We start from the raw sequence: 20,575 nt of genomic DNA, 5'->3' as shown, positions 1-20,575 counted from the left end.
CTCTTACACTTAAATTAACCCATCATTCTTATCTATGTTTAGCCACGTGGCTTGGCACTATTGTGCCCAGATCGCGACCCCCAGAGAGACCACCAAAGACGAGCATGCCGGAATGCAAAAGCAAGGTTTAATTCTGGATATCCAAAAGCAATACAAGCCTAGGCAGGGACTTCGTCCAATACATCCAACGCAGTGGAGGCTGGAGGAAGCGCCCACCTGTCTGCAAGCTCAGTTTTTAAAGGGAAAAGTCACAAGGTTACATCATTTAGGGGTGCTAGTACAGGTACAATTCTGATTGGCTCGCTTCTAGGGACTTCTAGAAATTACTTCTAAGGGAGTGGTTGCCCGCCACCATTTCTCATTGGCTGCCCTCAGGTGGGGGCATTTCTGTGGTTAGTTACCCTGGAAACCAGGGAGAGGACATTCCATAGTCTGGCAGGCATTACCTCGTGACTATCTTGTGGCTCTGTACTTTTACACTTCCTGGTTTCTGGAATCTGAACTGACTGGTTTCAGTAACTAATGGCCTATTCCTAAAACGAGAAATCTTAGGCCTTAGTTTTAGGGTGAAAGCATTTTGGTCTTATTTCTAAGATGGCTCATTTTGGTCTCACAGGCACCTTTTCTCAGTACAACATTCTCGTCTTGCTTCCCCTGAATCTGGCTGGTGACTCCGGACTCCGCCCTTCCTCTTCCCAGCATTCTTAGTCTGCTAGCCCCGCCTATACTTCCTGCCTGGCTCCTGGCCAATCAGCATTTCATTAAACCATTCAAGTGAGGAATCTTTACGGTGTACAGGAGCATTATCCCACAGCACATGGCAGCTAGACCTGGTGGCTGAGGCTGGGGGCTCACATCTCAAACTGCAAGCAGGAGGCAAAGATTGAATGAGGAGCAGAGTAAGGTCTTAAATTCTCGAAGACCACCCCCAGTGACATACTTCCTCCTAAACTTAACCGAACAATGCCGCCAACCAGAGACCCAGTATTCAAACATCTGAGCCTATGGGGGACATTCTCATTCAAACCACCACAGAAGGAGAGAGAAAAAAAACAAAAAGAAAAAACATTCCCGTTTACAGGGCTGAGGATGTAGCTCAGTTGGCAGAGTGCTTGCTGAACATGCAAGAAGCCCTGGGGCTTCTTCAGCCCCTTTGGACTGAACCCTGAGTTGGCTGCAACTGCCCGATAACTCCAGTGCCAGGGGACCCAATGCCCTCTTCTGGCTTATGCAGGTACCTGCATGCTTGTGGTGCTCAAACATATACTCAGCTCCACGCAATATACATAAAACAAAAAATAATAAAGTAATTGTTTACTTCAAGGTCACCTTTTGCTACATAGTGAGTTTATAGCCAATCTAGGAGACATGGGATCCTGTCTCAAAAAAAAAAAAAAAAAAAGATAATATAAAATAAAGAACAGGAGGGCTGGAGAGGTGGCTCAGAGGTTAAGAGCACTGGCTGTTTTTCCAGAGGTCCTAAGTTCAACCCCCAGTAACCACATGGTGGCTCACAATCATCTATAGTGAGATCTAGTGCCCTCTTCTGGCATGTAGACAGAACACTGTATGTATAATAAATAAGTAAATCTTAAAAAAAAAAAAAAAAAAAAAAGAACAGGAGGAAATGTTAAATTTCAGTTTGAAGTTAATAAATGAAACAAAAGATGGTTTTCAGACCTGAGTTCACAGAACTCCTGAGTTCTGTCCTTGGGCTTTGGGTAAAGAAATGGTATGTAAGACGACCACCCCAAGCGGGAGATACTTACAGAGCACACAAATCCCTCCAGTCATTTTTTTTTAGCAGCACTTCCAGCCATTCTGTGAAGTGGGGAGATGCTATTAGGCCCATTTGACAGGTGGAGTGTACAGCGTGAAAACTTAACTCACCTGTGTGGGGCCACGGGCAGGAGGTCACCCATGACAGAGCTGAAATGGGACCCAGGCTTCACTCTACCAGCTTACTGCCCTCCTATACACATTTGTTGGTGGAAGTTTCTGTCCTGCCAATAGCTCCCAAATAAACACACCAAAGCCTATATTAATTACAAACATTCACCCATTAGCTCAGGCTTATTATAACTAGCTCTTACAACTTAAGTGAACACATTTCTATTACTCTATGTATTGCCACGTGGCTTTTCCTGTCCTCCAGCATGTCTTGCTCTCTGTCTCCTGGCGACTCCACTGACTCCACCCTTCTTTGTCCCCTGCCTGCCCTTCTTCCTCCCAGCATTCTTAGTTCAGCTGTCCTGCCTATGCTTCCTGCCTGGCTACAGGCCAGTCAGTTCTTCACTAACCAATGAGAGTAATATATATGTTCACAATGCAGGATTATTTCCCTGAGAACGCAGCCTGGCGCCTCAGGTTTCATTCTGAGAAGCCACGGCCTCCTCTCCCAGCTGCTTGCCAGTCCTGTTTGCTATCCTGTTACCTCAGTGGTCAAGTTGATTCCTGCAGTTCCTGGGGGTGTCTGAGAGTCAGGGTTTATAGTGTTTCTCGTAAGAGCAAGACAATCATTAACATGAGCCTGCTAGGGAGCGCCTGCCTCCCAGCCCAGGCTCTTAGCCACCTCTCTGTGACCTTTGGCAAGTCACTCTTTTTTTCTTTTGGTCTTGGTCTTTTGCAGGTGGGATTAGTGGTGAGGCTGTCCTCCTTTGGTTTTGGAGGAAACTGAAGACTAAAAGTATGATGGTGATCAAGGCAGAGGTGATTAGCATCTCTCCTATCACAGTCCTGGACTAAGACCAGAGCCAACTCTCACCCTCTGAGGTCGATGGTGATGTAGGCAAACCCCAGCCTCTGTCTGTCAACTCCAGCATAGCAGGGTATTTCTGTTCTCTTGTACCTAAACCATCCCTGGATCTGTTGGTGTACTCACACCATTTCCACCCTGGATGGGCACGTTTAGGTGCCAACTCGAGGTCTTATCCTCCTCTGGTGAGCCCCCCTGGCCCTCTAAGGAGGTTAGAGACCTACATAGTGGGAGGAGGGAACCGAGGATACTGCAAGCTGTTCTGACTTCCGCACTGCTGTGGGATACATTCTAACACACACACACACATAAATGTATAAAAGGATAAAGGAACTTCTTTAAGAGGGAGGGAGGGAGACTAATTGTGCACCCTGGAAAGAGAAGAGGACAACATTGACACCTTCCCATCATAACATTTTTCAGGGGTGAAATGTACCCCCAAGTAGTGTTACCCTCACAGGGCTTCAAAGTTACATCTGAAGACAAGAGTTCCCAAAACAGGTACTGTGGGGTCACTCCCACCTGTACCACAGTAACGACAAGGACCAACGATGGCTGCAGGGCGAGGGACGGGGTACAAGAAGCCATGCAGTGGGTGAAACATTTCAGTTTTCTAGCTGTGGGGAAGATCTGGGTTGTGTAAGGAGCCAGCAAGGCCGAAACAGAAAGCAAACAGTCGGAGGTCACATCATGGGAATGGCAGAGGCCAGAGCCCGCCTTAGACACCTGGGTACGGGCTGTGCATTTATAACTGATGCTGAGGAAGACTCCTGAGAAACTCAAGCATGGCGGCTCATGTTTACAATCAGCACTTAGGAGGCTGAGGCAGGAGGTTAGCCTGAGCTACACAGAAAGACCATCTCAAAAAACAAAACCCAGGGCTGGAGAGATGGCTCAGTGGTTAAGAGCAGTGACTACTCTTCCAGAGGACCTGGGTTCCATTCCCAGCACCCACATGGCAGCTCACAACTGTCTGTAACTCCAGTTCCAGGGGACCCAACACCATGGCAAAACACAAAATGCACATAAAATAAAAGTAAAATTTAAAGAAAGGAATAAAGGAAAAACAAAATTCACAGGCTGGAGACATGGCTCAGCAGTTGAAAACATATACTGCTTTTGAGAAGACCCAGGTTTGATTCCCAGCACGTACATAAGCTGAGTAACAATTGCAGGAACTCCAGCTCCAGGGACTCGGATGCCTATAGTCTCTGGGGGCACCAGTACTTACAGGCACATATCCACACAGATACATACACATAATAAAAAATAATAAAAAAATATTTAAAGTCACAAGCCACGCTAGGCATAGTGGCACATGCCTACTGTCTTAGCAGGTGGGAGGTAGAAGCAGGAGGATTATGTGTCCAAAGCCATCCCTAGCTACATACCAAATCCAAGGCCAGGCTGGGTTACATGAAACCTGTCTCAAAAACAAAAGACAAACAACAAACAGACAAACAAAAAGGCCCAAGAAGGCAGCTCAGTGGGTAAAGTACTGGCCACGGAAGCGTGAGGACTTGAGTTCAAATCCCCAGCACCAATGTAACAAGCTGGGTGTTTCCTAGGACCCACAGGTAACCCCAGCTCTGAGGGTGGGAGACAGGGGCTTGCCGGCTTCTGGCCTCCCTGAGATGCAAGCCCCAGGCTTGGGAAGAAAGACTGAGAGGAACAGGCAAAGAGTGAGGGAGAGGGTATCCAGCGCCCTCTTCTGGCCTCTGTATGCACCTGCACATATTAAGTACACTGAGCCCTCCCCATCTGTCTGTCTGTCTGAGAGGTTTTTGTTGTTGTTTGAAACAGGGTCTTTCTATGTAGTCCTGGCTGTCCTTGAACTCGCTATGTACACCAGACTGCAACTGAGTTTAAAGACCACCTTGCTGTGTAGCCCACACTGGTCATGAACTACTGTCCATACTGAGTGTCAGGATTACAGATGGGCACTACCATACCTGGTTTGCATCTGAGATCTTAACCCCCTAGCAACCTCCCTCCCACATGAAACCACACTGATATAAAACTTCAAGCTTGCTTCAATCCTCCTGCCTCTGCATTCTCAATGCTGCAATTACAGGCATATGTCACCATCCCTGGTGTAAGAGCTTGTAAATGAGAGCTGTAATTTACAGGGCCTCATTTAATTTGAAGCCAATTTAACATTTTTATTGTGTATTATGTGTGTATGATGGTTCACATGGGCCACAATACCTATGTGGGGATTGGAGGATAACTTTTGAGAGTTGGTTCTCTCCGTCCACTGTGGGACTGAACTCATCATGAGGTTTGCAGGGCTGGCCTCAAACTATGTAGTCAGGAATGACCTTGAACTCCTGGGTTTCCTGCCACTGCTTTCTAAAGGATTCCAGGCCTGCAAATGGCTCCTAGCTACCAGCAGCTTCCAGTTTGATACAAGTGCAGCGTTTTTCACACTGTAAATGACACCCTTACCGTGCAGTTCCTGCTCTCTGGAAGAGGCAACCTGGCCTGTATCCGCGTCTCCACACCTCCCAGCGCTGTGGACTGAAGCAATTAAAACCAGGGCTGCCCACAACACAGCCCTGTTCCCCTGTTTACTCTTGAACAGCTGTTGTGGTAGACACACAGATCCTTGGCAAGCAGGCCAGGCTTTCTGGTGAGTCACAAACACAGGGAGCCCAGGGAACCCACTAAACCCAGAGGATGACAGCCCCCAGCAGAGGGCTACTACCCCTCATTCAGTCCCTTTCTCATCCCTGGAGATCTCTCTCTACAATGAGCAGAAGCGCCCAGCACTGTCTGCCACCCTCTTCGCTCCAGCCAGGAAAGCCCAGGGCTGGAGGGTCCAGACCCTTGGGATGGGTAAGGGAGGAGGAGCCTGCAGCACAGCAAGGAGGATGCTCCAGCCTTGCAGCAGCAGCCACATGAGAACACAGCCTGTCGAGGTGGTGTGCACCACTGAAGACCACCACCCTAAAATCTAGTAATGGGGGAGGGTGTGATGAATGTGTCCAAGGGTTCAACCACACACAAATCACTCATGGAAGTTTGAAAGATATTTATTTAAAAAAGAACAAAAAAGCTTTGGTATTTCAAAAGCCAACAACCATCCATCACTAGAAAGTTAAACACCTTTCCCAGGGACCCAAAGTACAAAAGGACAGATCCCTCTGGCTCAAGGTGAGAAAGAGGCAATGTGCAAACCAGCCACGGCCAGGGGAAGCACACCTGCCCCAGGCAGGGTGGCCACCTGGAGCTCAGGCCCAGCCTCCAGACTGTGTGGGGCCCCGGGGTGCCAATGGAGTGGCAGGGATCGGTTGTTGCCACCAACAGTCCTGATCTAAGGTGGATGAAAAGCCACCCAGCAAAACTTCAACAAAAATAAATTAGAAATCCGTTCAAGAAAGAACACATTAAATTAGGAAAAGCACACAATTTTTCCTCAGCCAGTCTTTTAAAGAGGATCTCTTTCCTGGGATAGAAGTCACGGGGGAAGCGGAAGGAGTGCGCTCAACTGCAGTGTTCTCCCTACGGTTGGATTATCGACTGGGAAACTCACACGAGTCCGCGGCCCTCTTCCCCTCCAGTGCAAACTCTTGTACCCACAAGCGCTTCTGAGTCACTGTCCCCCACAAGGCACAAAGGGTTGGTGCTTCCAAAGGCTCCCTGTTCATGCAGCAGCAGGATGCTCAGTGCTGGGTGTCTTGTGCAAACGGTGGCCGAGAGCGGGACTCGAGGTTCACTCAGACACTGGGATCTTCCTGCTCAATGAAACAAGAGGTCACTATTTAGCACCAACCCACAGCCCAGCTACAGAAACATCTGGGGAAAAACCAGGTATGGTGGTGCATACCCGTGATCCCCACACTTGAGAAGTAGAGGCAGGAGGAAAGTGTGAGCCCGTTTCTACTACATAGCAAGTTCAAGGCCAGCCTTGGCTACACGAGGCCATCTCAAAACAGATCAATATACACATTGGCAGGGGAGCAGACCACAGGGACAATGTCTCAGATCCAGCCAAACAGACAGCTCCCGGTCCAAGGCCAGGCTAGAATTACTAGGTAGTGGCCCATGAACCTCCTTGGGTTGATGTGGCATGTTGGCTGGGGCTCTCTCTGGCATGGCAGTGAGGGGCATGGGCAGTTCCTCAGGGAGGCAGTTTGTCTTCCCAACTGAATGGTGAACATTTAAGAACGTACATGTCAAGCAAGAGCAAGGCTGGGCCAGTGGCCAGTGGGAAGAGCCTACTGGCTCGAGGCTGCAGGACTCACCTTTTCTATCAGAGCTGGCCAAAAGCTGGCTACTGGGAAGGCCTTCTCCACACTGCTTTTCCACCCAAGTCTCCACTGGTTCCCTCATCATGAGGAACTCAGACCTGCCTCCATCTGCTGCCTGCTCCTGAGGGCCAAGCATTGCTTTCCTGCGAGCCTGGCCTTAAACCAGAAACCAGATGCCACAGTTTCTTGGTGGCAGGAACTGGCCCATCGCCTGCATGGGCTCAGGGCTTCCTAAATGCTGGGACACAGACCCACCGCCCGGTCTACCTTTCTGTGGCACTATTGGGGAGAGGAGAGGCAGGGAGGGCCTGGCTGGCCTGCTGCCGTGGGCTGACTAAATAATTGCATCACCCGACCCACACTGAGAGCCTGACCACCGAGGGCATGTTTGTTGTTGTTGTTGTTGTTTTTGTTTGTTTTGTTTTGCTATGTAGTTCAAGTTGGTCTCAGACTCACAACCTTCCTGTTTTAGCATCCTCAGTGCTGGGATAACAGGAGTACACTACCATAACTAGCTTGCTGTCAAAATGGATTCCTCTCCTGACACTGAGAGCTGTGGGCACTGGCTTGGAGGAGATCCCATTATTGCCTAGGCTGTCCCTGGCCAGGCTGCCCTGTTTGGACACAACTGAGAAGGGCAGGAGCTGGGGGCTTCAGCAGAGGTAGCCTACCTTGCTCCTGAAGAGGGGCTTGGCTCCAGGCCCACAGTATTCGTTATAGATGAGTTTAAAGAGGAAGAGGTGGAAGAGGGTGATGAGGGAGGTCACACTGAACCAGAAGAGGAAGGGCAGACCGGGATCCTGCTGGGCCATGTGCTCATCGTGGGCCAGGATGGCCTTGAGGTGCAGCGTGTGCCGCAGGTCCTGCAAGTGTGTGAGGTCGGTGGAGATGTACAGCAGAGGTGTGATGGGCTGTGTCACCATGACAGAGAAGGTGTGGCCCCCGGGTTCTGAGGTCAGTTCCACGGGGTCCCGGAGGCAGCCTGCCTCACAGGCATAGATCTTGACGGGCTGGCCTCGGGACTCCACGGACACGTGCAGGTAGGGTTTGCCCTCTGCATCCACCAGCACAGCCAGGTTGATGTGGTCGTTCTTGTAGCGTATTCCATGCAGCGCATAGCTGTTGTGGAGCACCTCAGGGTCGGCCTGGAACTGCAGGTGGTTTTCTGTGAACTGCAGCCCACCGAAGCTGAGCACCATGCCTTGCAGGATACCTGGAGCGCCAACCTTCACCAGCCCCTTGCAGCCTCGCTTCTGGAGGGTCAGCTTCCACAGGTCAGCCAGCTGCAGGATCTGCGGCACCGAGGAGAGCTGGCCTGGCCACAGGTTCTCGGCATGCATGGTGGCATGGCCGCTGAAACAGTGGTCTTCATAGTTGAGTGTTGCTTCCATTTGGTCTCGCTCCCTGTGGCTCAGAGAAGGGCTGAGCAGCGGGGCTGGAGAGCAGGAGAGCATGTAGTACAGCGTCAGGTTCACGGTCAGGCCAGACGGCGTGTGGGCATCTGTAATCTTCTTCATCTCCACACCTGTAACACCACAAAGGCTGCACATTAGGGAAAGGCCTGGCGGGAGGCAAAGGAAATGGAAGACCAGGACGAAGAAAGGTGGAGCTTTGGGTCCAGTAATAAAGGACAGCAATTTGGTGCCCTGGGTATGGTAGAGCCATCCTGACTTCCTAAGATGAAAATCTTCACTCATCTTGGTGGGATTTAGAATTGTCACAGAAACAAACCTCCGGGCACGTCTATGGAAGAGTTTCTACATTAGATTGAGGTGGGAAGATCAATCTTAAATGTTGGGGGTCCTATACCACGGGCTGAGGTCCAGGACTGAGTATAAGGAAACAGCGAGCTGAGTCCCAGCATCCAGCCCCCACTACGATGGGCTGTGCCTCTGAACTACAAGCCAAAATAAACCTTCTTCAGTCAGTTGCTTTTGTCACAGCGATGCCAAGAGTTAAGTAATAGGACATCTAACATGATACACTTGGGTCAGGTCTTATCATCCAACCAGGTGTCATTTGTGTCCTAGCCAATACTGGCTGGTTCTTCTATCACTCTCTCCAATAACTATAGCTTAAAAAATTATTTTATGTATGTATATATGTAAGTGTCTCTGTGCATAATTTATGCACAGAGCCCTGGGAGGCCAGAAGACGACCTTGATGCCTTAAGACTGGAGTTATAGCCCACTGTGAGCTGCCCTGTGGATGCTGGCAGCAGGTCCTCTGGAAGAGCAGCCAGTGCTTATACCCACTGGGCTATTCCTCCTGTCCCTACTATAGCTATTTTAATATGTGATCTTATTCAAATTTGTTTCTTCGTTTGGAGATGGGGATCTCTCTATGTAGCACAGGCTGGCCTTGAACTCACATCGTCCTTCTGCCTCACTCCTGAGCACTGAGGTTATAGATGAAAGTACCTTAGTCTGGTTTAGTGCTGTGGCTTTTAATGACATGGCCTCTAGAGTCACAGGGCTGATCACCCCCTCAGCGTCTGGATATCTGACAGGCATAACTGACCTCTGTGAACTTTCATCCCCAACCAAGGCTCCCCTAGTTATTTCCAAGCAACCGTTCACACCCTCAAATCAGGGAGCTGTCCACAGTCTCAATTCCCACAGCCAAACCACGGCCCAACAGTCCTACCTCCCCAAACACCAAAGTGCACCACTTCTATCCCCACGTCACAACCCGGTGTCTCCACCTCCCCTGGGCTCCCCAGGAACCGCTTACCCGTGTCCATGCCCCTCAGTCTATACTCTGACGACTCCCACCTTCCCGTCTCAAGAAAACTCCTGTTCTTCCTCAAGGCTTCAAGCTCACACACCACCCTGTTGCTGCTCATCACCAGCTTAACCTGCTCCTGTTTAGGGCAGTCTCCAGGCTGAGTGCCCACCTCCCTGTCACGTGACTCAGGCCAGGGAGCAGAGAGCAGACAGCAGACAGCAGACAGCAGCCCCCAGCCCCCGCTCCCACCAGCACTCCACTGCTCACTTTTCTCCGCGGCACTTTCCATTCTAAGAGCTGTCTCACTTAAAATGTTCATGCTCCCGCACCCCCATCCCCTCCAGACTAAGGCAAACACTGCTTGAACAAGAACTCCTTTTGCTCACTTGTCCAACAGCCTCCGGCAAAAGCACTTGATGAATAGATACCTGTTGAATGAACTAAACTCCCTCTGCACAATCACACGGTGCCGATAACTGTAACCCTGGAAACCAAAACTCAGTACTACGATTGCACTTTCTGTAACAGTTGACAGGAAAGGTTTTCACTTGCAAAGAACAAATAAGAGTATTAAAACAACAACAACAACAACAAAATAAAGTTTTCATTTAGCATGCACATTCCAACGCACTGGAAGAAGCCTCCAGTAGTCTGGTAAAAATAGCTGCAGCCACAATGGCAATCTCAAACATTAGAAACTGAGGTCAGGCCCAGGTAGGTTGTGGTGGGCAAAGCAAAGTGTAGGGAGTGAGGGGTGGGGTCGGGGGTGGGGTATCCTCCCTGAAGGTTTATTCTTTACGAACTGACCCCCTCCCCACACAAAACAAAACCCTCCATCTGCTCCCTCCATCTGCTCAGGTCAGGCCTCAAGGCCAAGAACAAACAATAAAACTGAACCTTTACACCCAGATTTTCATTAAAACCCCATAAAACTTACTGTCAAGGCTCAGAAAGCTAAGACCATAGAGCCTAGATCATACAGATTCAAAGGTCAGGAAGAGATTCAACCCTTTACACAAGCCCAAGTTCTAACCCTCGGTGCGACCACTGCAGAGCATGGAGAACATTTCTAAAGTGGACCGTATGCACACTGGTGCAGAGTGGAGACTGTGTACCAAGCCCCCATCAAGGCCTCACCTGGGCTGAACAGCTGGGCCCAGAGGTGCTGGTGATCCTGAAGCAGCTCCGAGGCGGGCATCTCCAACAGCTCCAGCATTTCCTTCCTTGCCAAGTCCTGCAGCGCCTTGAGCTCCTTGGCTCCTTTGCTTTTGAGCACCTGGGGGTGGATGGGACCCGAGACATGCACCACCCACAGCACCGTCTCATCCAGCTGTGTCTTGGGAGCCACCTGGAGCCGGTTCACTAACTTCTTAGAGGCCACCACGACCAGGTGCACCAGCCCCGATGGAAGGGGTGTGGACCGGCCAGAGTAGAGGAGAAACTGATGATCTCCGACCTTCTCCAGAGTGCTGGTGAAGGACTTGGGGACTGGGCCCGCGGTGGGCCCCACAGTCTGCAACGCGGCCACACGCTCCGTGGGGTTGTTGAGCTGGATGCGCTGCAGATAGACATGGGGTCGGCCTCGGTGCGCTAGGAAGTCCTCCTGCAGTAGCACGCAGTCACGGCCCGACCCCGCGGAGAGCCCGGAGGCCGGAGCAGGCCCGGCGACACCAGAGGCAGGGCCCGAGCCCGGGGTCCCCAGCTGCAGGCAGCGCACTCGGCGCAGCAGGCCCTCCCGCAGCAGCAGCACGGCCTCTCCAGCCTCAGCCAGCACATTCAGCGGGCGCAGCTGCACGAAGGGCACGAAGTCCGGCGCCACCGCAGGCTCCCGCTCCCCGGGCGTCACCCACAGCCGGTTGTAGGTGGCGTCCAGAGCCAGAAAGCCGTTGGCCACCAGGGCTGGCACCCCGGGGCCCAGCGGCACCGCCTCGCCGCGATCACGCAGGCCGCGCCACGCACGGGTGGCCGCCTCCAGGCAGGCGGACAGCTCGGCGGCGCCCGGCTCGCTGTGGGCCCAGGACGGCAAGCGCAGGCCGCCCGCCGCCCGCCGCGCTCCGGAGCTCCCGAACCAGAGGAGCAGCAGCAGGAGGCCGAGCAGGCAGAGGAGGCGGCGGGCCCAGCTGCTCGACAGCAGCCCTGGCAGCCCCTTCAGGCGCTGCTGCAGCCACATCGGGCCCGCCGCCCAGCCCGCCCGCCCGGCCGCCGCCACTCACTCCCTGGCCCGCGTCACCGCGACCAGTTCGACGCCAGCCGCAGCCGTCCCGGCAGCTACCGCCACCGCTTCCTCCTTCTTCTCGGTTGCCTCCCAGCCGTCAAACGCTGCCAGCCGTAAAGCGTCGCCGAGTCCTTTGCGACAGACGGAAAAGCGGCCGGGGGCGGGGCTTGGAGGAGAGGTGGAGTCTCTGGGGGCGTGGCCGGGACCCGGGGCGGGGCGGGGCGGGGGAGAGGCAAGGCATTAGGAGAGCTGAGGGGTGGGCAGGAGTCCAAGTCTCCCGTTTAAAAAAAAGAAAGAAAGAAAAGAAAATCACAGAGCAAGCCAAATCCAACATGTGTTGCGCCTCGTTTGCTGCTGATGGTTTCAACAGCCCTAAAGTTAAAAAATAAAAACGTACTGTTTCTGTGAAACTATTCCTGAGTAAAGAAAAGACAGCAAGCCCCAGTGAGATCCTCATGTCTCTACCCTCCAGTGCTGGAATTTCAGTACACACCACTGAGCCTAGCTTTTCTGTGAGTACGGGTAAATGGAAGGAAGGAGGAAGGAAGAAAGGAAGGAAGGAAGGAAGGAAGGAAGGGAAGGAAGAAGAGAAGGAAGAAGAAAGGAAATGGAGGAAGGAGGGAAGGCAGGGGAGGAAGAAAAGAGTACTTAGTGAAAAATGATTTCCTAGGAAATACTTTGTTGACGTGCCCAAATCTGCCTGACTGCGTGTACACCAGAGAGGGACCTCATAAATCCAGCCCAGGACTGCCTGCTTCCTGAGCGCATCAAGTCGTTTTCTTGATGTGAATACTGAGCTTTAACTCATTAAATAACATGAGACATTAAGATTTTATACTTTGACAAGGCCTGCAGCATCCATCTAGGGAAAAAAAAATTCAGCTGGGGCACTCCAGCAGACAATGGGCGATTGTTTCCACTTTGGATTGGGGCAAACAATGGGCGATTGTTTCCACTTTGGATACTGGGCAATCCAGAGCCAGCCAGACAGCTGCAAATTTGTAGCCGACAATTAAGCGGTTATTTGAGGTGGCTTGTAGGGGACCGTAAGCAGACGGAAAACTGTTTGCTGAAGTTGTGAGCCAGTGTCCCATTGGAAGAGTGCTCATCCTGTTTTGATTGTATTTTACTATTTTTGTTTATTTATCTTTGAGACAGGATCTCTCTTGTGTTGTCCAGGCTGGACTTCAAACAACTCTTGGGCCCAAGGGATCCTCCTCTTTTCTTACCATCCCTAGTCGCTAGGATTAAAATCGTGCAGGATGGCCACCAAGCGTGATAACCTGAGTTCTGTGTCCAGGACCTACATGATGGAAGGAGAGAACTAACTCCTGCAAGTTGTCTTTTGACCTCCAAATGCACAGGGTGGTATGTCCAAGTCAGAAGATGGTGTGGGATCCTTGGAGTTGGAGCTACAGGCACTTGTGAGCTGCTTGATGTGGGGTGCAGGCCTCTTAACCCCCAAGCCATCCCACTAACCCCTCTTTTTAATTTTCAAAAATGTGTGATTATTGTGTGTGCATGTGAGCATGATTTACGTGTGTTTGGATATTTGTACTACACAGGTCTGAGGACAATTCTGGGAGGCCACTTCTTTCCTTGTCCTTTAGATGAATTCCAGGGGTCGCTTTAGGTTGCCAGGCTTTTGAGGCAGGCCCCCTTACCTACTGAGCCATCACCCTCCATCCTATTTTTGAAACTGAACCCAGAGCTTGTTGATTCTGCTAGAACGACTGGCCGGCAAGCCCCAGAGACCCTCCTGTCCCTAACCCCCGGTGCTGGGATTTCAGTGCACACCACTGAGCCTAGATTTTTTAAATGAGTACTGGAGACCAAACTCAGGTCCTCCACTGAGCCACCACCCCAGCCCCTATGAGTATTTTTGCTACAAACACTGGTGTAATGGAAGTATATCTTGACCTACTTCTGTCCGTGTTTCTTGGGAAGCAGTTCATCAAGACAGATTTCTAGATCAAAGCCTTATTTATCACGTATGCTCCTAACGCCTTGTCATCCTCAAATACCCCAAGACCTGGGAGTGCTCAAAGGCAGGAGTCAGCCACATAGCCACAGCAACTAACCCCATGGGCCTCAGTTTCTCTACCTATAAAATGGGTATCATACAATAAAGTAGGCTTGCTCTGAGACTTAAATTGGACAAGTGCTTGAGGTTTAACACACTGCCTGGCTCATAGGAAGTGTTCACTATTAGCTTAGTGCCAAAGGCATCTTCCCTCCCGAGGCCCCAGCCCTGGTGCAACCAATGTACTTGTTTCTAGGACATTTTTCCAGTCTATTTGCTTTGCAGATATTAAAATATGCATTTTATTTTCCTAGCCAGAAACTGTAGCGTAAGATGTATATTTGCTTGTTATTTTTTTTATTTAAAGAAAAGGCTGAGAGAATTCTAGTATTCTATTAGGGCTAATGCCCGTGGGAAATGACAGCCCATCGGACAACCCAAAGTGTGGTCATCCCACTGAGGCTGTGGCTCCTTCACAGGCCGACAAAGGAAATGGGACACACACACACACACACACACACACACACACACACACACACACCCTTCCCCATCCTGCAGTTGTCCAACACCTTCCTAATAAAGTGGAGTCCTGTGCCTTTAACAGTCCATAGCACGCATAGCACGTACTAGAAATACCAGAAGCAACATCTGGACAGCAGCCACTACCTCTGCTTAAAGAGACAGGCCATCCTGGATGGTGCTTGGACCAGGTTCAAATTCTAGCACTTTGGTGAAACAAACAGGAAACAGACACCAAAAGAGTAAAGCAAAGCTTTGCCAGCGTGAATTTTTCCTCCTGAAGAGGCAGGCAGTCTCTAAAACCGATCCCTCTTAATTTAGAGTCTGGAGAGTGCCTGGGAATGTTTTTTGCCCAGGGCATATCACTGTTGAGAGTCTCCCTAGACTCGGAACTGTCTGATGCTTCCTTACTGTGGTCCCACATCAGTTGTGTAATGCCAAGCTGATGCTTCTTCTCTGAACGTCAATTTCTCATTTTGCAAACGGAAGCAAACTGCCTGACTAGAAAGTCAATTATGAGCATGGAATGAGAACATTAAAAATGAGCCAGCTGAGCTGGGTGGTGGTGGTGCACGCCTTAATCCCAGCACTCAGGAGACAGAGGCAGGCAGAGCTCTGTGAGTTTGAGGCCAGCCTGGTCTACAGAGTGAGTTCCAGGACAGCCAGGGCTACACAGAGAAACCCTGTCTTGAAAAACTACCCCCCACCCCAAAAAAAAGAGCCAGGCTGGCTGACTCTCCCTCCCTTCATCCTTGCATTTCCTCTTCTAAGGATCTTAAGGGTCTGGAATCTCAGTCTGCAGCCTTCTGAGCCCAAAACAGCCGGGGGTGGGGAGTGGGGATGGGGGGATGCTTGGCACCAAGTCCTGACCCCAGCTGCAGCAGCTTCCAACCCTGGGTCCCAGCTAGGAAGCAAATGTTCTAGGTTCTGTTCCAGGCCTCTTCCTCTGCCTTGTCTTGTGACCTTGAGCTTGCTGCTGGGTAGTCCTGGGCCTCAATTCTACTGTGTGAGTAAATAAACCTCTGTACAATAAACTTCTGCAGTTTTTCCAGGCTGTTCCCATTTTCCCCAAAGGGTACATGGTCCTCAATTGTACAAATATTGTATATCTTTCTCAAGAAAGAAAGAAGGAAGAGAAAAAAAGAAACAAGAAAAGAACTATCCAGAAATAATATGACACAGAAATGCTGTGTAAATTATGTACATTTTTATACCACAACCTGGAAATGATCTTTGCAATCATTTGTCTGTAATTTTATTTATTTTTGGTGGTGGTGGGGGGCTGTTTTGAGATAGGGTCTCATGCAGACCATGCTGGCCTCAACTAGCTGTGTGGCTGAGCATGTCTTGAACTCCTGATCCTGCTTCCACCTCCTGAGTGCTGGGATTCCAGCTTGGCTGAGATGCCTGGCGCTTCCCTTTCCTTCACTCTTTTTCCCTGATAGCATCTGGCTGTGCAGCTGAGGCTAGCGTTGGACAAAGGATCTCCTACCTCCACCTCCTGGGTGCTAGGATTTAGGCACATCTCACCCTACCCCACCCAGCATTGTGGGCATTACCTGGCCACAAGGCTGAGAATCTGTTTTTAATGAGTGAGTCTTACTGAAGAGACAGCCTTTCCCACTTAGCATTCTGTAGGTACATGTTTCCTGGCCGACACAGGAGTGCCCATGAAAGACCACTTTTCTTGAACTCCATGACTCCTTCAAGCTCCTTCCCCACAACCCTGCCCTAGAGTCTAATCTATGGGAAGGAGGCTCCAGGGTCCCTCTTTGAGCTCTCTTCCACAGCTGGGCAGGATTTTGTCCAGATGTGGATGTGCACAGCTGACATCTGGACCAGGAGCCTTTGCTCCGGAAACCTTTGGTCCGTTTTTACATTGGGTGTCTGTGAAAATGCCTTGAAAATTTTCACTCCATCCACCCACCCATCCACCCACCCATCCATCCATCCACCCATCCACACATCCATACCACAATTAACCTCTGCAGCAAGATTTTCTTTGACTCTTTTCAGACATCACCCCCCCCCCCCCCCCGCCCCGGGCAGAAAAGACGAATTAAGGGATTTCCTTTTGGGAGCCTGGGCTAGACTTTCTATAGTTCCAGCATCCTCAGAGGTGTCAACACCCGCGCCCACTGTAGGCTCAAACCCTCACCTCTGGAATTTGGGGAAGACATAAAGAAAATGAAATCTCTGAGGTGCCCTACAGATCCCACCATCTCTGTGCAGATCCCATTGAATGTTAAGCCCCACTCTTCTAGACAGCAAGGCCTCGCCCTCCTAGCCTACTTTTTCCTCTGGATAGCGTCGCAACCCTTGGAGAGAGAGAGGGGAAGAGCATGGGCCGGCTGGCCACAGGACCCAGGGACCATAAAGACCTGCCCCACGTCTGGAGGACCTGCGCGCCTAAGCAAGAAAACCCTTCCCCGGGGCGGGCGGAGGAGTGCGCGGCACCGCCCCCGGGGCGGGCCCAGTGCGTGGCAGCGCCCGCCGGCCCCGTCGCGAAGTTTCCAGTTCAGCTCGAGTCTCAGTGCCCGCGGATCGTACCCAGACCTGGCTATGCGGCCCCTGCTGCTCCTGTCCCCGGTGGCCTGGCTCCTTCTGGCCCAGGCGAAGGACGACGCCAAACTGGAGGGTGAGGGCGCGGTGGGGGAGCGGTGACCGGCTGCCTTGCCGAGGACCGGGGTGTCCAGGCGACCTGGGCTGGGAGGGCGGGGGAGTTGGGTTGCGGTCATCTGTCCACTTGCCCGCGAGTGACTCCGACAGATCATTTCCTCTCATGGGGCCACGATTCTCACGTTTGTGCAGCGGGCAGGAGAGGAGACAGCAGAAGCACCCCCACACACCTCCACCACCATTCAGCGCTCAGAGGAGCCCATGATAATTCCCATAATAAGTAGCAAGGCTCCTGTTGATCGTACAGGAGCTGCTGCAGCCCGGCCTCACCAGTTAAGCACGTTTGCTACTTCGGGAGTGTTTGCTTATATCATCCCCATTTTCCAGCTTCACAAACTGAGGCTCCAGAGTTGATTGGTTTCCCCCACAGCTTGTGAGCTTTGGAAATGGCTTCATCCCCCTCTCTGGGTGTGTCTGGTTCCTGAGCCCAGCTCCGAGCTCTTGTTATCTTTAGGGTGAGGGAGGGGCTTTGGAGTGAAGGAGGTAAGCGAGGCATGCAGCTCAGAATGGTTGGTCTCAGGTCGGCCGGACTCCTGGCCAAGTGCTCATTCTGCTTCTCCAAGGGCTACTGGGTTTCTAACTGTGTCCCACTATCCTGAGTGAGTGCTCCTGTCCTCCCAACCCTTCTGGACCGTACCACCCCAGCAGTTGCTCTCTGAGTCCCCGAGACAACCCCCACCTAGGTCAGACTGTGGACCACCCAGACAGGCAAAGCCAAACTGACCACATTCTCCAGAGCATCCTGTTCCCCTCCGCCCATCCTGCTGGAGGACCTGGGAGCTGGCCTGGACATGGTGGATCATAGGATAAAGGAATCAGGATGGGTTGGAGAAGCTGCCCACATACCTGACATGCATGTAGCCCAGGATTTGATCCCCAGCACTGCAGAGACTGAGCATGGTTATGCATGCCTATAACCCCAGTACTCAGGGAGGTTGAGGCAGAATGGTCAGAACTTCAAGGTCATCCTCAGCAACATAAAGAGTTGAAGTCAGTCTAGGTTACTTGAGACCCTGACCAAAAAAAAAAAAAGAAAAGAAAAGAAAAAAAAGAAAGAAGGAAAGAAAGAAAGAAAAGGAACCTGACTTTGAAACTCATATGCGGGGAACCATGGACTTTTGCATGCCTGATGATTCTGTGCTAAATTATACATACACAGGGTCACACGCCTTCCCTTAGTAACTTTGATGATGCACAGTCTTTGAGAATATTGGTGTTCATGACCTCCATGCCGGGTGGCAATACCTCATTCCTAGAGATCATGAGAGATGCCTCAGATGAGGCCAGTCCCCGAGTCCCCTTAAAGCCAAGGCACTGGGCATTTTCTCTCTGTGCTTAGATTAACTAGTTTTCCTGGAGGGTCTAATCCAGGAGGGCAGGAAGATAGATGAGAGAATATCTGATAGGGAAGTCTGACCACAGGGCTCAACTGGTAATGTGTGCAAAGGCCTGGGTCCACTCCCTGGCAGGAGCCTGGAGTCCTGTAGTTGGCCACTCCCCTCCGTCTGCTCCATCTTACCTTCTCCTGCTGCTGATGCATGCCCTTCTCCTCCAGACCATCCCAGTTAGAGCCTCAGCTGCTCTCTAGGAAGTCAGAGTCAGACCCTGCTGATGACGGGGCTTCAGGTGTCCTGACTCAGCAGTGCCAGGGGAAGGGCTGTGCCTGAGGGTACACAGCTCCCTCTCTTGGCAGGGTACCCCTCTGTGTCAAGAATTGAGGCATCACCTGACGGACACTGAGCTCAGCTCTTCAGATTTCAGATACTTGTTGAGTCCTCACTAGAGTCTCTGAAAGAGGGGGCTCCTTTATCCATGATTTCTGTGGTGCAGATGAAGAAACTGAGGCACAGGGAGGCTAAATTACTGGCTGAGCCATCTGTCCTTACCACCCTGCTCTGCCATCTCTCTTTCTTCTCTGAAGACCTGGGTCACAGTTTGTCCATCTGGGGAAATGATTGCTGGACTTTGGGCAGCAGGTTGGGGAAGGCTAAGCTTACAGGGTGCCAGGCCCATGTAGCCCTGGAGGCTGTTGAGCATACAAAACAGGCATCAGGGAAGTGGGGGTGGTATCCTGGTGTAACCTAAGCCTCCTGTTGACACTGTGTGGGTGGCCCAGAACTCTTGTACACCTGAGAGCAAACTGGAGAGGATACCTGTACTGGAGGAGCCTGAGAAGCCCCAGGAATTCTGGATTCTGTGTTTAGTCTGATGCTCTACCCTGCTGGGTACTGTGGCAGGTTAAAAGTGTGGATGTGGGACCAGGTGATGGTGGCACGCGCCTTTAATCCCAGCACTTGGGAGGCAGAGCCAGGAGGATGTGGCTGGGCATGGTGGTGCACACCTTCAGTCCCAGTACTCCGGAAGCAGAGGCTGGTGGATCTCTGTGAGTTCATGCCAGCCTGGTCTACATAGTGAATTCCTAGGTAGCCAAGGCTATGTAGAGAGACCCTGTCTCAAAACAACAATAAAAGGAATGTGGCTGTGATGTGTGCATGGTGGTACAGTGCTGTAATCAGTCACAGCCCTTGGGAGGCTGAAGCTGGAAGAGTGTGAGTTTGAGGCCAGGCAAGGCCACTTAGTAAGACCCTGTGTTCAAAACAAAAAACATCCAGGCATGATGGAAAAATGCTTTTAATCCTGGCACTTCGGAGCCAGAGGTAGGCGGATCTCTATGAGTTCAAGGCCAGCCTAGTCTATACAGTAAGTTTCAGACCATCCAGGGCTACATAGTGAGACCGTGTCTCAAACAAAACAAAACAAAAATGCTAGCCAGTTCACTTGTTTCACTTCCAGGTCTGTGACCTTAGGCATATCCTTATCTTCTCTGTGCCTCAGTTTCCTCTTCTGTAGAAAGAAGGTAAAAGTAGTACTGCCCTTAGAGGGTGCGTTTGTTTCTTTGTTTTTGAGATAGAATCTCATTTAGGCCCTGCTGGTCTTGAACTAGGATATAGTGACGAGTGACCCTGAACTCGGGATCCCCCTGCCTCCATCTCCTTCATGCTGGAATTACAGGTGTGTGCTACCATGCCTAGCCCCTCATGGAGTGATGAATTCAGCGATGAACATAGCTTGCTTCTTGCAGCATGTGGCATCTTAGGACTCAGTTGAAGGCCACTCTTACTAAAATCAGCGTCTCCTGTTGCTCCCCAAACAGCAGAGTGTACTATCCCTTAGTGTGAGAGAGGGAGGCCTAGGGAAGAGCTGTAGCCCTAGGGAAGAGGGTCAGGTTTGTATGGGTACATCAACTACTGGTCCAATCAAGTGGGCAGATCAGGAGTGAAATGAAGGAGGGCTTCCTGGAGAAGGTAGGCAGGGAAAGAAGTGAATGTTGAGGACAGGTCAGTGGAATGGAGAGGAGGCAGGAGACTGGGTTCCTGGGAGGCATGAGGAAGGTCTGAGAAGCC

General features: G+C 51.3%; 2 protein-coding genes across 2 annotated transcripts in view; one reads left to right on the top strand and one right to left on the bottom strand.

The window, feature by feature from the left end:
- Positions 1-5,774: 5,774 nt before the first annotated feature.
- Positions 5,775-12,051, bottom strand: Kiaa2013 (KIAA2013 ortholog). Its single transcript, XM_076565639.1, has 3 exons — positions 10,873-12,051; positions 7,680-8,533; positions 5,775-6,492 (listed from the first exon to the last, which is right to left on the bottom strand). Exons 1-3 carry the CDS (start codon positions 11,903-11,905, stop codon positions 6,475-6,477), a joined length of 1,905 nt encoding a protein of 634 aa, XP_076421754.1. The 5' UTR covers positions 11,906-12,051; the 3' UTR covers positions 5,775-6,474.
- A 4,913-nt stretch (positions 12,052-16,964) lies between these two features.
- Plod1 (procollagen-lysine,2-oxoglutarate 5-dioxygenase 1) overlaps positions 16,965-20,575 on the top strand; it is a 30,620-nt gene continuing 27,009 nt past the window's right edge. The window contains exon 1 of the mRNA XM_006989049.3: positions 16,965-17,130. Coding sequence (XP_006989111.3) covers positions 17,055-17,130 — 76 coding nt within the window. The 5' untranslated portion in view covers positions 16,965-17,054. The remainder of the gene's footprint in view (positions 17,131-20,575) is intronic.

The sequence above is a fragment of the Peromyscus maniculatus genome, chromosome 2, assembly GCF_049852395.1.
Source record: "Peromyscus maniculatus bairdii isolate BWxNUB_F1_BW_parent chromosome 2, HU_Pman_BW_mat_3.1, whole genome shotgun sequence".
Lineage (NCBI taxonomy): Eukaryota > Metazoa > Chordata > Mammalia > Rodentia > Cricetidae > Peromyscus > Peromyscus maniculatus.
This window is presented reverse-complemented; position numbering and strand designations above follow the sequence as displayed.